This window comes from Bos grunniens, chromosome 8 (assembly GCF_055505025.1).
Source record: "Bos grunniens cultivar Pamir isolate PY7600 chromosome 8, Bosgru_T2T1.0, whole genome shotgun sequence".
NCBI classification, from domain to species: domain Eukaryota; kingdom Metazoa; phylum Chordata; class Mammalia; order Artiodactyla; family Bovidae; genus Bos; species Bos grunniens.
The window spans coordinates 8157597-8171184 of record NC_141172.1 but is presented as its reverse complement, the minus strand read 5'-3'; the positions used below and the strand labels follow the sequence as shown (position 1 = coordinate 8171184).

General features: G+C 37.4%; 2 protein-coding genes across 51 annotated transcripts in view; one reads left to right on the top strand and one right to left on the bottom strand.

Annotated features, from left to right (window-relative positions):
• HMBOX1 (homeobox containing 1) overlaps nt 1–13588 on the top strand; it is a 192296-nt gene that overhangs the window by 136768 nt on the left and 41940 nt on the right. For 42 of the 50 annotated variants that reach the window (XM_086414815.1, XM_086414813.1, XM_086414814.1 and 39 more), the window contains one exon: nt 1050–1203. The exons of 6 other annotated variants lie outside the window; for them this stretch is intronic. In XM_086414815.1, the coding sequence (XP_086270941.1) occupies nt 1050–1203 (154 nt within the window). Of the gene's footprint in view, nt 1–1049; nt 1204–2138; nt 2274–4020; nt 5814–13588 lie in introns of those variants that run through there. 2 more of the 50 variants (XM_086414809.1, XM_086414810.1) reach the window with 2 other exon arrangements.
• On the bottom strand, nt 3040–12781 carry LOC147366630 (uncharacterized). Its single transcript, XM_086414818.1, has 4 exons — nt 12574–12781; nt 11973–12121; nt 10211–10274; nt 3040–4037 (listed from the first exon to the last, which is right to left on the bottom strand). The coding sequence occupies exons 1-4, from the start codon at nt 12650–12652 to the stop codon at nt 3532–3534; spliced, it is 798 nt and encodes a 265-aa protein (XP_086270944.1). The 5' UTR covers nt 12653–12781; the 3' UTR covers nt 3040–3531.

Here is a 13588-nt window from a genome sequence, read left to right as displayed (position 1 = left end):
TTCAGCATGTCCCAGGGCCTACCCAGATTCAAAGGCATGATTACCAGGAGGTGTGACTTACTGTGAAGGGCCATTCTTGGAACCTATCCAAGGAATTTGTGTTTAGGAGAGATGATGCTGTCTTACTCTAAAGTGGGAGCAGTGAAGATCATATAAATTGGTCTGATTCTGGATATATTTTGAAGATAAAATTGATAGGATTTGCCTGTGGATTGCTGCTGCTGCTAAGTCACTTCAGTCGTGTGCGACCCCATAGACGGCAGCCCACCAGGCCCTGCCATCCCTGGGATTCTCCAGGCAAGAACACTGGAGTGGGTTGCCATTTCCTCCTCCAATGCATGAAAGTGAAAAGTGAAAGTGAGGGTGCTTAGTCGCATCCGACTCTTAGTGACCCCTTCGACTGTAGCCCACCAGGCTCCTCTGTCCATGGAATTCTCCAGGCAAGAAGAATCTCCCCGACCCAGGGACTGAACACAGGTCTCCCACATTGCAGGAAGACTCTTTACTGACTGAGCCACCAGGGAGCAACAATTTGGGTTATCTTAAATTCATCTCCTACCTGCATACTTTGTTTAAAAGGCTCCATTTTCTCAGCAACCTGAAGACTTAAATAGTAACAAAAGGATCTGAATGTGTAGGGTATATTGTTCAGAAAGATTAAAACTGTCAAGTAGGAATCTCAAGAAAATTTTTTCAGAAGATTCTTTGACTAAGTTGTCACTGGGCCAAAAACCATATATCCTTTTTCCCCTGAAGAGATAGATTTTGAGCTTTGTTGACATAAACAAAAATAAAAGACAAATGACTAGCTGGAAAAAAAAAATGACACTTAAAATAATTAATGATGGGTTTTTTTCCTAAGGAAGAGTTTTTATCTCCTGAGATTTTTATTTTGGTCAAATAATTTTTTAAAATATAAGTATCAATGTATAGGGCCTGCAAGTTCCAGTGAAGGGGCAAAAGGCAGTTGTTGATTTCACGATATATTTTTCATGCTGGTTTTAGTAAATTACAAGATATTTACAAAAAAGTATCTTGTTTATTTTCAGGGGCTACGCTAAGTATGAGACCAGCACCCATTCCAATAGAGGACCCGGAGTGGAGACAAACGCCTCCCCCAGTCTCAGCCACGTCTGGCACCTTCCGACTACGGCGAGGCAGTCGATTTACCTGGAGAAAGGAGTGTTTGGCTGTCATGGAAAGGTACCTGTCTCCTTTTCCTAGGAGCAGTCTCCCAAAGTGAGGAAAGAGAAACTTGGGATAGATGTGGACCCTTCATTTCAAACAAGTAATTTGAGATCTAGATTCTCTCAAATTATTTTGAGGTAGAATAAGTACTATATAATTGAAATACTATTAATCTTACCATAGAGAATTCATAAAACTATAGTTAGCATTTCTCAATGTAATTTGTGTCCTCAGTGATTTAAGAAACTTTAAAATAATTTTTTTGAGTTTAGATCTTTGTATTATACTGTAGAAAAACTCATTGAAGCCTTATTTTCATAAAAAATATTGAATAATTGTGTAGGAGGCTACTGAGACCTAACTTTTTTATGCAAGTGAGGTCTGGCCCTATTTCTTCTGACTCGTAACTTGGATGGAGCAGCAGTAACAGGACCACCATCACTGTAGTTCCCTCCGTATGACTCTGTGGTATCTTCAAGCATCCCCCATGGGTTTTAGTCTTGGACTTTAATTCTCTCAGTCATGTCCTACTCTTCGCAACTTCCCTGGTGGCTAAGATGGTAAAGCATCTGCCTGCAATGCGAGAGACCTGGGTTCGATCCCTGGGTTGGGAAGATCCCTGGAGAAGGAAATGGCAACCCACTCCAGTATCCTTGCCTGGAGAATCCCATGGACAGAGGAGCCTGGTAGGCTACGGTCCACGGGGGTCGCAAAGAGTCAGACACGACTGAGCTACTTCACTTTCACTTTCACTTTTCACAGCCTAAATGAGCTTCGTCCTGAAGGCTAGAAGTACATGTTTTTGACTTTGATTTCATGTCCTTTGACTCTAGCACCAGTTCCTGATCCATAGTAGGTACTTTGTAAACTTTAATTTGACCTTAGCTTTAGTCTTCTCATTTGAAATTATGTAAGTTAATTAAATGTGGTTATGAAATGTTCTTTGGCAGTAAGCCGAAGAATTGATGCTTTTGAATTGTGGTGTTGGAGAAGACTCTTGAAAGTCCCTTGGACTGCAAGGAGATCCAACCAGTCCATCCTAAAGGAGATCAGTCCTGAATATTCACTGGGAGGACTGATGCTGAAGCTGAAACTCCAATACTTTGGCCACCTGATAACGATGAACTGACTCATTTGAAAAGACCCTGATGTTGGGAAAGATTGAAGGCGGGAGGAGGACGACAACAGAGGATGAGGTGATTGGATGGCATCACCGACTCAATGGACATGAGTTTGAGAGTAGACTCCAGGAGTTGGTGATGGACAGGGAGGCCTAGTGTGCTGCAGTCCATGGAGTCGCAAAGAGTCAGACACGACTGAGCAACTGAACTGAACTGATGAAATGTTCAGTATATTTAAGGTGGATCCTATAGTATAATTATCCTTTTCATCTCCTACCTGTAAGTAATGTTTATAGAATCTTGTTTTGATGGACAGTTTTTGTATGCAGTAAGGTAATAATTGTCTATTAGAAAACTATCTCCCAAGATTAAGAGGTAGAGAAAAAGAATATATTAGGCAGAGGTGAAAAGCATTGAACTTTTTCATATTGTGATTTCTCAATAATTTAAATAATAGAATGGAATTGAATGTTTAAAACTAAATTTAACTTCTAAGCATATACGTACTTACATTGAGCCCGCTTCACATTATTTTCCTGCTGTCTACTCTGGCCAATTGAATGGTATACTAAAAAGAACATTTGACTCAGAGTCAGAAGACCTGGAGCCTGATCTTGGCTTTGCCATTAACAAGCTGTGAAACTTTGTTCCAGTCACAGATTCTGAACTTTAGCTTCCACTAAAAGGTGGTTTTGCCACAGCCAGAGGTGAATTATATGCAGTCTAGGACTTTTGCCATCTCTCTTCCTGCCTTTGTCTTTCAGTCACTAAGTCATGTCCAACTCCTTGTGACCTCATGGACTGCAGCACACGAGTCTTGCCTGTCATCCACTATCTTCCGAGGTTGCTCACGGTCATGTTCAGTGTGGCGGTGATGCCATCCAACCATCTCATCCTTTATCGCCCCCTTCTCCTCTTGCCTTCAGTCTTTCCCAGCATATTTCCGAATGAGTAGGCTCTTCACATCAGGTGGCCAAAGCCACCGTCAGGGGCTTCAGCATCAGTCCTTCCAATGAATATTCAGGGTTTATTTCCTTTAGGATTGACTGGTTGGATCTCCTTGCTGCCCAAGGGACTCTCAAGAGTCTTCTCCAACACCACAGTTTAAAAGTACCAATTCTTTAGCGCTCAGCCTTCTTTATGGTCCAACTCTCACATCCATACATGATTACTGGAAAAACCATAGCTTTGAAAGTAATGTCTCTGCCTTTTAATATGCTGTCTAGGTTTGCCATAGTTTTTCTTCCAAGAAGCAAGCGCCTTTCAATTTCATGGGTACAGTCACCATCCACAGTGATTTTGGAGCCCAAGAAAATAGTCTCACTGTTTCTACTTTTTCTACTTTTTCCCAATCTATTTGCCATGAAGTGATGGGACCAGCTGCCATGATCTTAGTTTTTAGAATGTTGAGTTTTAAGCTAGCTTTTTTACTTTCCTCTTTCACCTTCATCAAGAGGCTCTTTAGTTCCTCTTTGCTTTCTGTCATTAGAGTGGTATCATCTACATATCTGAGGTTATTGATGTCTCCCGGCAGTCTTGAATCCAGCTTGTGAGTCATCCAGTCTGGCATGTCACATGATGTACTCTGCATATAAGTTAAATAAGCAGGGTGACAATATACAGCCTTGATGTACTCCTTTCCCAGTTTTGATCCAGTCTGTTGTTTTGTGTCTGGTTCTAACTGTTGCTTCTCTTCCTGCATATTTCCCAGGTCATTAACATCACTGCCTGAAAGAAGGAGATTTTCAGTGCTGAAGTTCAGACCACCTTTTTATTTTTGTGATCAAGTTGAAATTAAAAGCCTTTCTTAATGAGAAGGTTGGACCCAGTAGGCAAAATGAAACTATAGAGATCCATTGATGTTTTATCATCTGTTCCTTTCCTGACTCTGTTATAGATCAGAAAAAAGGCATTTATTGAATAATAATCTTTATAGGCTTGAGTGGTTAAAGTGAAAGAGTGAGACTTTATTGTATTAAAGACATGACATTTACAATCTCTTCTGTTTTTCTCATTTAGAAATTTGGATCCTTCTAAAAAATTCCTTCAGAATTTATCACAGAACAGACATGCATTTAAATAATATCTAACTTGAATTATTTCCAATATTTTACATTTTCCTCTTGATAGCAAAATAGCTGTTGTATTAGTTTCTATTTGGTATAAGTACTGATTGTTTTATTGATTGAGAGTTAAATTTTTTGATGAAGATGTTGCAGAAAGGGAGACTCCTTCCAGGGCCCATAAGTGGGCTCTTGTCTAATATTTGGAAATGAACTGTCTAAGGAAATGCATGTGCTGACAAAGCAGGAGACTTTATTGGGAAGGGGCACCCAGGTGGAGAGCAGGAGGATAAGGGAACCCAGGAGAACTGCTCTGCCACGTGGCTCATAGTCTCAGGTTTTACGGTGATGAGGTTAGTGTCCGGACTGTGTCTGGCCAATCACTGTGACTCAGGTTCGTTCCTGATGGTGCATGCATTGCTCAGTCAAGATGGATTCCAGGGAGGAGGATTCTGGGAGGTTGGTAGGACATACGCACTGGCGTTTTCTCTCTCCTTTTGACCTTTCTGGAATTCTTCCGGTGCATGGTAGCTTGTTAGTCCCACCTTACCAGGACCTCCTGTTAGTAATGCAAGTGGCTGCTGTCTCGCCTGGCCAGAGTGGGCAGTTTCAGTCAGTCGTCCCCTTAACAAAAATACTAGTATCCATTTATCGCATAATGTCAGTTTGAGGAAGGATTAGTTAAAAAATTGCTAACATTAATAATAATGGGTAATATTGCTAATACATTTTCAGAATTGAACCTTGAAAGCTTTGCGATTCTTTTTTTCCCAAGGCAACAAGAACTGGCCACAAAATCATTGATTAAATTTCACCTAAAAAGACATTGAGCAATTATCCTATGTGAGGCTCCTGTTCTATCTTAGTTTTCACTTTTTAACCTTAATTTTAATTAGTGTGTCTTTAATCCAGGAATTAGTTATCTTTGGTTTATCTTACCTGACACAGTCAGTAAGAAAGTATGATGTAGTTTATACCAGTAGTTTCAAAAATGCCAGAAGCCTTTGAAAGTTTTTAATAGCAGTAATACTGAAGGTCATAGTATGATCTTCTTTCTGTGAAAATGGAACTTTTTATTTTCTAACACAGAATATAAAATTCCCTAGCCTTAGAGCAATTCTTGACTTTTTTTCCTAGACCAAATGGGCAAATAAATACATATGCACAGACTATAAAGCCAGCAAAGTACCAGCCTTACTCCAATATATTAGTACCAGTCAAAAAATATTGCATTCTTCACCTCATACACTAAGATAAATTTCAAATAAATCAAAAAAGTGAATCTATATAAATAATAGAAGAAAACATGAATGATTCATCCATATCCTAGAAATGGTGAGCTTTTTCTTAAGATTCAAAATCCAAAAGCAATATGATTACATAACTTACAAGAAAAATTGGGAGCAGAAAAAAACAATGAACAAAGTAAAATAAAAGAAAAGTTGGATAAAAGACTTGCTGCTTATTATTGTCCCTAAAGTATAAAGAACTTTTAAGAGAGAGAATACCAACAACTCTACAGAAAAATGAACTAGAGGTATCAGCAGAAAAACAAATACAACTGGCTCTTACACTTTATGAAAAGATGTTTAACTCATTAAGAGAAATTAAAATTATATGGTATTAATAACTACATTATTCCCCTATCACATTGGCAAAAATCCAACAGTTCCACAGTGTTTTCTGTTCTTTGAGCTGCAGAGAAATGGGCACTCTCATGCATTGCCTGTGGGAATGCAAAATGGAACAACTTCCATGGAGAGGATTTTGCCAGTATTAGGGAAAATTACCCATGGGTTTGCTCTTTAACTCAGCACTCCCACTTATAAAAAATTATCCCAAATGTAAACTTCTAGAAAATCATCCCAAAGATATATGTTGGAATAATACCAAAATACTGAATTCAACCAATACGTCTGTTGGTGCACTGGGTGAATAAATTATATGGTACATCCATATGTTGGCTATCCGGGCTTACATAATGAAGTGCTATGCAGCTGAAAAAAGGAGGGAATTTTTCTTTTCATAGAATGAAAACCGTAGTGTGTCCATCTGTACTATTGATATTAAGTATTTGAAAGGGGTTTTTTGCATTTTTACAGTTATTGCAATGGATACTTCTCTGTATGATAGTGATATTCAGGATATAATGTTTTTGTAAAAAGGCAATATCAAATGTATATACTATGCTATCACATGTATTTGCTTACAATTTGTTTATGTATTTGCTTATAATATGTTTTTAAATGAAAGAATAAACCATGAAATAGATAAAATGATTTCCAATAGAAAAAAAAACAGATTAGAAGGAATAAGGATAGAAGCTAGATTTCTCTGAATATACCTCGTTTTGACATTGTAACCATTTAAATATTTTTATAATTATAAAACAAGATTAAATTGAAATGAAGGGGAAAAGGCGATCCCTGAAAAAAAATAACTAATGAAACCAACAGACCTACTATGTGTATAAATTGATGACTTAGACACTCAGGATATTTATCAAATAACTTTATACTGCACAATTTTGACTGTGCTTCATGGGTGGGATACAGCTTAGAAATAAGAAGAACTGAAAAAATTTCACTGTTTTTATTAATATTGTTATTCAGATAATCTATTTAGATACAGATAGAAAAAAACAAGTAATAATTAATGTTATCAGGAACCAAAATTTTCATTATAAAAGAGATTCAAACATTAAATCAAAAGAATTAGGTAAAAGACTGTAATCTCTGTATGTATGTGGATAAAAATAGCCATTTATCTAAAATTCTTTATTAAAAATAAACAGCCTTGTTGAAATATGATTCACCTATTCAAAGTGCACAATTCAGTGCTTTTCAGTACATTTACAGTTAGGTAACCATCAATCACTATAATCAATTTTAGAACCTTCTCTTTATCCCCCAAAAAACCCTGTACCAAACAGCTGTCATTCCTTCTCCCCCTCCCAGGCCCTTCCAAATCTATGTAGCCATTAGTCTTCTTTCTCTGTATATAGATTTACCTGTTCTGGACATTTCCTATGAATGGAATCATATAATGTGTGGTCTGTGTGACTCCCTTCTTTCACTTAATGTAGTGTCTTCAGGGTCAGTATTTCATTCCTTTTTATTGCCAGCTGATGTCCCGAAGTATATGTGTTGTTGTTGTTGTTGTTCAGTCACCAAGTTGTGTCCATCTCTTTGCAACCCCATGGACTGCAGCACGCCAGGCTTCCCTGTCCCTCACCATGTCCTGGAGTTTGCCCAAGTTCACATCCGTTGAATCAGTGATGCCATCCCACCATCTCGTCCTCTGTCTATACCATATTTTATTTATTCATTTATCAGTTAATGGACATTTGGGGTTGTTTCCACTTTTTAACTATTTTGAATAATGCTGCCTTGAACATAACTTGTGTACCAGCAGAATTGCTGGTTAAATGGTAACTCTCTTCTCACCATTTTGGGGAACTGCTGTATTGTTTTCCTAAAACAGAGTCACCATTTTACATTTCAGCCAGCACCATATGACAGTTCCAGTTTCTTGTCAACACTTATTATCTGTCTATTTGATTATAGTCCTCCTAGTGTGTGTGAGGTAGAATCTCATTGTGGTTTTGATTTGTGTTTCCTTAGCTAATGATGTTGAGCATATTTTCATATGCTTATTGGCTATTTGCGTATTTTTGGAGGAATGTCTGTTTAGATCCTTTGCACATTTTTGAAAAATTTTATTTGTTTTGGCTGTGCCTGGTCTTAGTTGAGGCCTGCAGAACCATTAGTTGCGGCCTGCAGGATCTTAGTTCCCTGACCAGGAATCAAACCTGTGCCTCCTGCAGTGGAAGTACAAGTCTTAACCACTGAACTGCCGGGAAAGTCCTTGTGTCATCTTTTTATATTGAATTGTAAGATTTCTTTATGTATTCTACATACAAGTCCCTTATCAAATATATGGTTTGCAAATATTTTCTCCCAGTCTGTGGGTGGTCTTTTCACATACTAGATATAATGACCTTTGAAGCATGCAAGTTTTTACTTTTGATGAACTCCAGTTTATTTTTTTGTATGCATTGTCTTACCTAGGAAGACTGTACTAAATCAAAGTCTCCAAGATTTATTCCTGTGTTTTTTCCAAGAGTTTTATACCTTTAAGACCTATATTTGCCTTTGATCCATTTTGAGTTACTTTTTGTGTATGATGTGAAGTAGGGACTCAGCATCATTCTTCCACATGTGAGCCATCCAGCACTGTTGAAAAAACTTTTTTCCATTGATAGTCTTGGCATGCTCTCATGTCAAATCAATTGACTATATATGTGAGTGTGTTTCTGGACTCTCAGTTCTATTCCATTGATCTATATATGTCTAGTCTTACAACCTATTTGTAACTCTTGCATTATAGTATTGATAAATTTTGCTTTCTTCTGCAAAGTTATTTTAGCTATTCTGGGTCCCTTGCATTTCCATATGAATTTTAGGATCACCTTGTCAGTTTTTAATAAGAAGCCAGCTGTAATTTTGATGGGAAAATCCTGTAATCTTAAGTTTGAATTATAAATAATAGTAAGAATTAGTTACGTTTTCTCTTGGAAAAAAAAAGTGGGAAGAGGGTATGTTACTTCTCATCTGTACCTACTCAAAAGGCCTGTAGACAGTGATCAACCTAGTAGAAATTAAGCATGCCTGGGGCCCAAGTTGTGGTCTAAATACCATTAGCAGTAGGAGAAATATCTGATTCCAATCCTGGGGCAGGAAATACAGTGATGAGACTGGACATTATGTTAAAACAAGAAGGCTACTGCAGATAAGTGAGTGATTTCAAAAGAACTTAGGGGCTAACTTGAAGAGACTCCTGTTGTCCAAAGAAGGGAAGAGTTTGAACACTAGTAATAATAACAATTGTAATATTGAAGCTCATCAAACTGATTAAAAATCTCTTTGTAATAATGATACTAAAAAAATTACTGATCACACCTAGAGAATTAGCCACCCAACTAAATATTTGAAGGCATGGAGAATGTAACCTGCTCTGCACATATGAACTTTGATTTACAAGTTTTTCCCTGAGGAAGGATTCCAGCTAATAAATGAAGAAGGAATGATTAGAGTTTCATTATTTTGCAAACTCTGAAGGAAATAATCTGACAGTGATCATTGATAGCTGCTAACATCCCATAGAAATAGATAAGCAGGCATTAGGTACCTCTTAGAGGATATTAACAACACCGCTTATGGAGTATCCTTCTATCAAAATTGAAACTAAATCAAATCACATCTCTAGATCCAGCTGCAAGTTTTTAGGAAATATGGAACAAAGTTCTGTTAATCAGTACCATGGAGATTCAAGTCAACCAGATTCATGACGTGAGAGACCCTAAGCATAATAACTCAGTTTCTTCAAGTGTTTAAAAGAAAAACAACTTCAGCCAGGTGAGGAAATTTGAACCCTGACTGGATAAATGGTGATTCTTGTTTCAGTTATGATAATGGTTGCTTATATGTAAATGTTGCTGCGTTTATAAAATTAGGGTTCTTGTCTTTTAGAAACATGTACTGAAATGTATTATAATAATATGATAAAATGATATCTGGGATTTACCTCAGAATAACACAAAGCATAAAGATAGGGGCAAGGGTGCGTGCAAAACAGGAGTGGTGTCAGTAAGTTACTGATTCTTACAGTTGGGTGATGTTTACCTGGGGATTTATGGTTCTCTATACTTCTGTAGATATATGCGTGTTAAAGGACAATCTAAATTTTGGGTCAAATCACATGGAACTAGGAGAAATGTAAAGCCTTCATATATCACAAAAACTCAACTATACAATGTTATCTAATAGTAACATTTACTTGATAAATATTTGCTTGTCAATGCAGTAGCAGCAGTACAGTGGTGAACATTGTAAACTTGTTCCTAGAGAGTCAGGTTGGAGAGACAGAAGTTAATGAAATAATCATAAAAATCAAGGTAAAATTGCAATTGTAATACATGTATGAAAGGAAAGGTACATTGTGCTTCAAGATCTTATAATGGGGGATGTGGTAATTCAGGGCTTCCCTGGTGGCTCAGATGGTAAAGAATTTGCCTGCAATTCAGGAAACCTAGGTTTGATCCCTCAGCCAGGAAGATACCCTGGAGAAGGGAATGGCAATCTACTCCAGTATTGGTTGGAGAATTCTGTGAACAGAGGAGCCTGGCCTGGTGGCCTACGGTCCATGGGTTGGCCAAGAGTTGGACATAATTTAATTAGGTCAAAAGGAAGTGGGGGCTTCCCTGATAGCTCAGTTAGTAAAGCATCTGTTTGCGATGCAGGAGACCCCGGTTCGAATCCTGGGTTGGGAGGATCTGGTGGAGAAGTGACAGGCTATCCACTCCAGTATTCTTGGGCTTCCCTTGTGGCTCAGCTGGTAAAGAATTTGCCTGCAATGTGGGAGACCTGGGTTCGATCCCTGGGCTGGGAAGAACCCCTAGAGAAGGGAAAGGCTACGCACTCCAGTATTCTGGCCTGGAGAATTCCATAGACTCTGTAGTCTATGGGGGTCTCAAAGAGTCGGATATGACTGAGCAACTTCTACTATCACTTTCAAAGGAAGGAGGAAAATATTGCAGGTAGAAAAGAAAACTATATTCATGTAGAACTGTGCTCTCTGATGGTGGCCAGCTGTGGCTATTTAGATTTAAATCATATAAACTTTTAAAACTTTAAAATTCAGTTCCTTAGTCACACTAGCCACATTTCAAGCACCCCATAGTCATATATGGTTACTGACTATAGTTTTAGACAGCACAGATATGTAACATTTCTATCATCACAGAAAAGTTTGATGGGCAGCTCTAATACAAACCAACTGTATCTCATCTCTGACAGAAAAATAATGGTTAATATTTGACCCATAATGATTTGTTTTTATTTTTCTCTTTACTCAAAATCTTAAGGAATATCCAAATATAAATTAAAACCCAAACATTAAAATGTTTCAGAAAATTTTCTGTGTGACCATGATAGAAACATAAATATTTCACTAATTCACATATAAAATTATTACACTTTTGCATCCTTTTCACATCTGGCCCTGCTTTTCAAAGTACAAAATTGAATAATTCATCACTTATAATGATGAGTCTTTTCTGTCTAATTAGCATTCATTCATTCATTCATTCATTCACCTTTTCATTAAACATGTATTTTATACACTCCATTTGGTCTCCTGAGTTGCTTAATTGTAACAGTTGCTGTATACATCCAAACACACATACATATACACACAGATTACATGCTGTTTATTTGTTAAAGAGATCAAGGTATTTTATCCTGTTGATTTTCCCACATTTTAGATTTGGACAATTACATCCTCTTAGTGTCTCATTACATGACCCTATGTTTTCTGTAGACGGGTAGTTAGAGTCCTGCTTAGATTCTGGTTCAATTCTTTGACATATAACTGGTGCTTTGTTCTTCCTATTACATCGTGTAAGGAGACACACAATATCTGCTTGTCCCCCATAATAAGTAGTTGTTGCTCAGTCATGTCCGACTGTTTGCAACCCCCTGAACTGCAGGCACCAGGCTTCTCTGTCCTTCACCATCTCCCGGAGCTTGCTCAAACTCACATCAATTGAGTTTAACATACCATCCAACCATCTCATCCTCTGTCGTCCCCTTCTCCTCCTGCCTTCAGTCTTTCCAGGCATCAGGATCTTTTCTAATGAGTCAGCCCTTTGCATCAGGTGGTCAAAGTATTGGAGCTTCAGCATCAGTCCTTCCAAATGAATATTCAGGGTTGATTTCCTTTAGGATTGACTGGTTTGATCTTTCCTCTCATTAACTCTCTTTTTTAACATCTATTTTTACTTATTTATTTATTTGACTGTACCAGGTCTTAGTTGCATCACAAAGGATCTAGCTCCTTGACCAGGGATTGAATCCAGGCCCCCTACATTGGGAGTGTAGAGTCTTAGTCATTGGACCACCAGGGAAGTCCCTTCTCATTAAATCTTTAGTTGCCTAGAAGTATATTTTTTCATAAACTTGGAGTGGAGAGATACAGTCATCTAAATAATTATAGAACTAAGGAATGAATGCTATCGTGAAAATGGTTGATTAAATTTATGGGGTCTTGAGATGCAGGCAAGCAGAGGAGAGAGTCAGGAAGACTTTACCAAAGTGATGACATTTTGGCTGCATTTTGATGGGTGATGAATAGAAATTCACCAGTCCGAGAATCATAGAAAGGATAGTATGACGTTAGAGACTTTCTGTGGCCGAACATAGGGTTTTTCATCAGGAGCATCTCTACTTAGGACTTCATCGTACTATGCACTCTATAATTAAATAAAACCATGCTTAATTAAACCATAGCTTTGGTGTTCAGGCTTTATCATAAAGGAGATGTACCTGATCAGATTGGTCTGTTAGATAATGTTAGTAGGAGTATGGAAGATGGGCAAGACATCAGCCAGCTAAATATGTATGTGAGCTTATAGCATATACCTAGAGCCAAGGTAAAATAAATCTAAGTTGTAGTATCTGCCCTCAAAAATCTTGATAATAATAGCTTTCCATTTTACTGTAGGATTCTACAGTCTATAATTATTGATCTTATTGATAATTATTTTGCATGAGAAGTGAATTTATTTAATCTACACAGTTCTGTACTATGGAATTTTATTATTTATAATTTATATATGTAAGTGCTTCAGAGGAAAAAAGTGACTAGCTTATATGTAAATAGGTTGAGGAGGGATATTTGGAGGCTGTTAGGGTAATCTATGCATCATTGATGAGGGCCCAAATTAATAATAATAAAGCAAAAGGAAAGAAAGTAGATAGCAGACAATAGATATCAGAAAAAAATTGCAGGAAAAAATCAACCTAACTTAGTTACAGATTGAACATAGAGATAACAGAGCAGGAAGTGTAAAATAATTTAGCAGTGGTGACGCTCAAAGAGCATTTATCTGGGAGATACCCTCTGCACCATTAGAAAATAGTTTGAGTTTGGTCAAATCATTTAATGTCTCTTAACCCCCATCACCATATTTATAAAAAGAAGAGTTAAGTACTGTGATAGATAGTCATACAAACTTGTGGTTTAGTCCCATTTTCACCTGATATTAATCTTTGGAAATTTCCGTTTTCTGTTAAATGAAGTTGGTTATTAGAGTCAAGTGAGATAACATAATGTAAAACACACAGTAGAATGCCTTTCTCGTGAGCAGTATTGAGC

Bases quoted from the DNA above. Each gene is read 5' to 3' on its own strand.
- LOC147366630 (XM_086414818.1), bottom strand. From the start codon at position 12,652: ATGCTCCTGATGAAAAACCCTATGTTCGGCCACAGAAAGTCTCTAACG. The intron at 10,275-11,972 runs GTGAGTTTGAGC...CTGACTCTCTAG, and splicing joins GTATGTTAAACTCAATTGAT to GAACAAGTTTACAATGTTCA. The intron at 4,038-10,210 runs GTAAATGTTACT...TCCTTCTTTCAG, and splicing joins GACAAGCAAATATTTATCAA to GCAGTGATGTTAATGACCTG.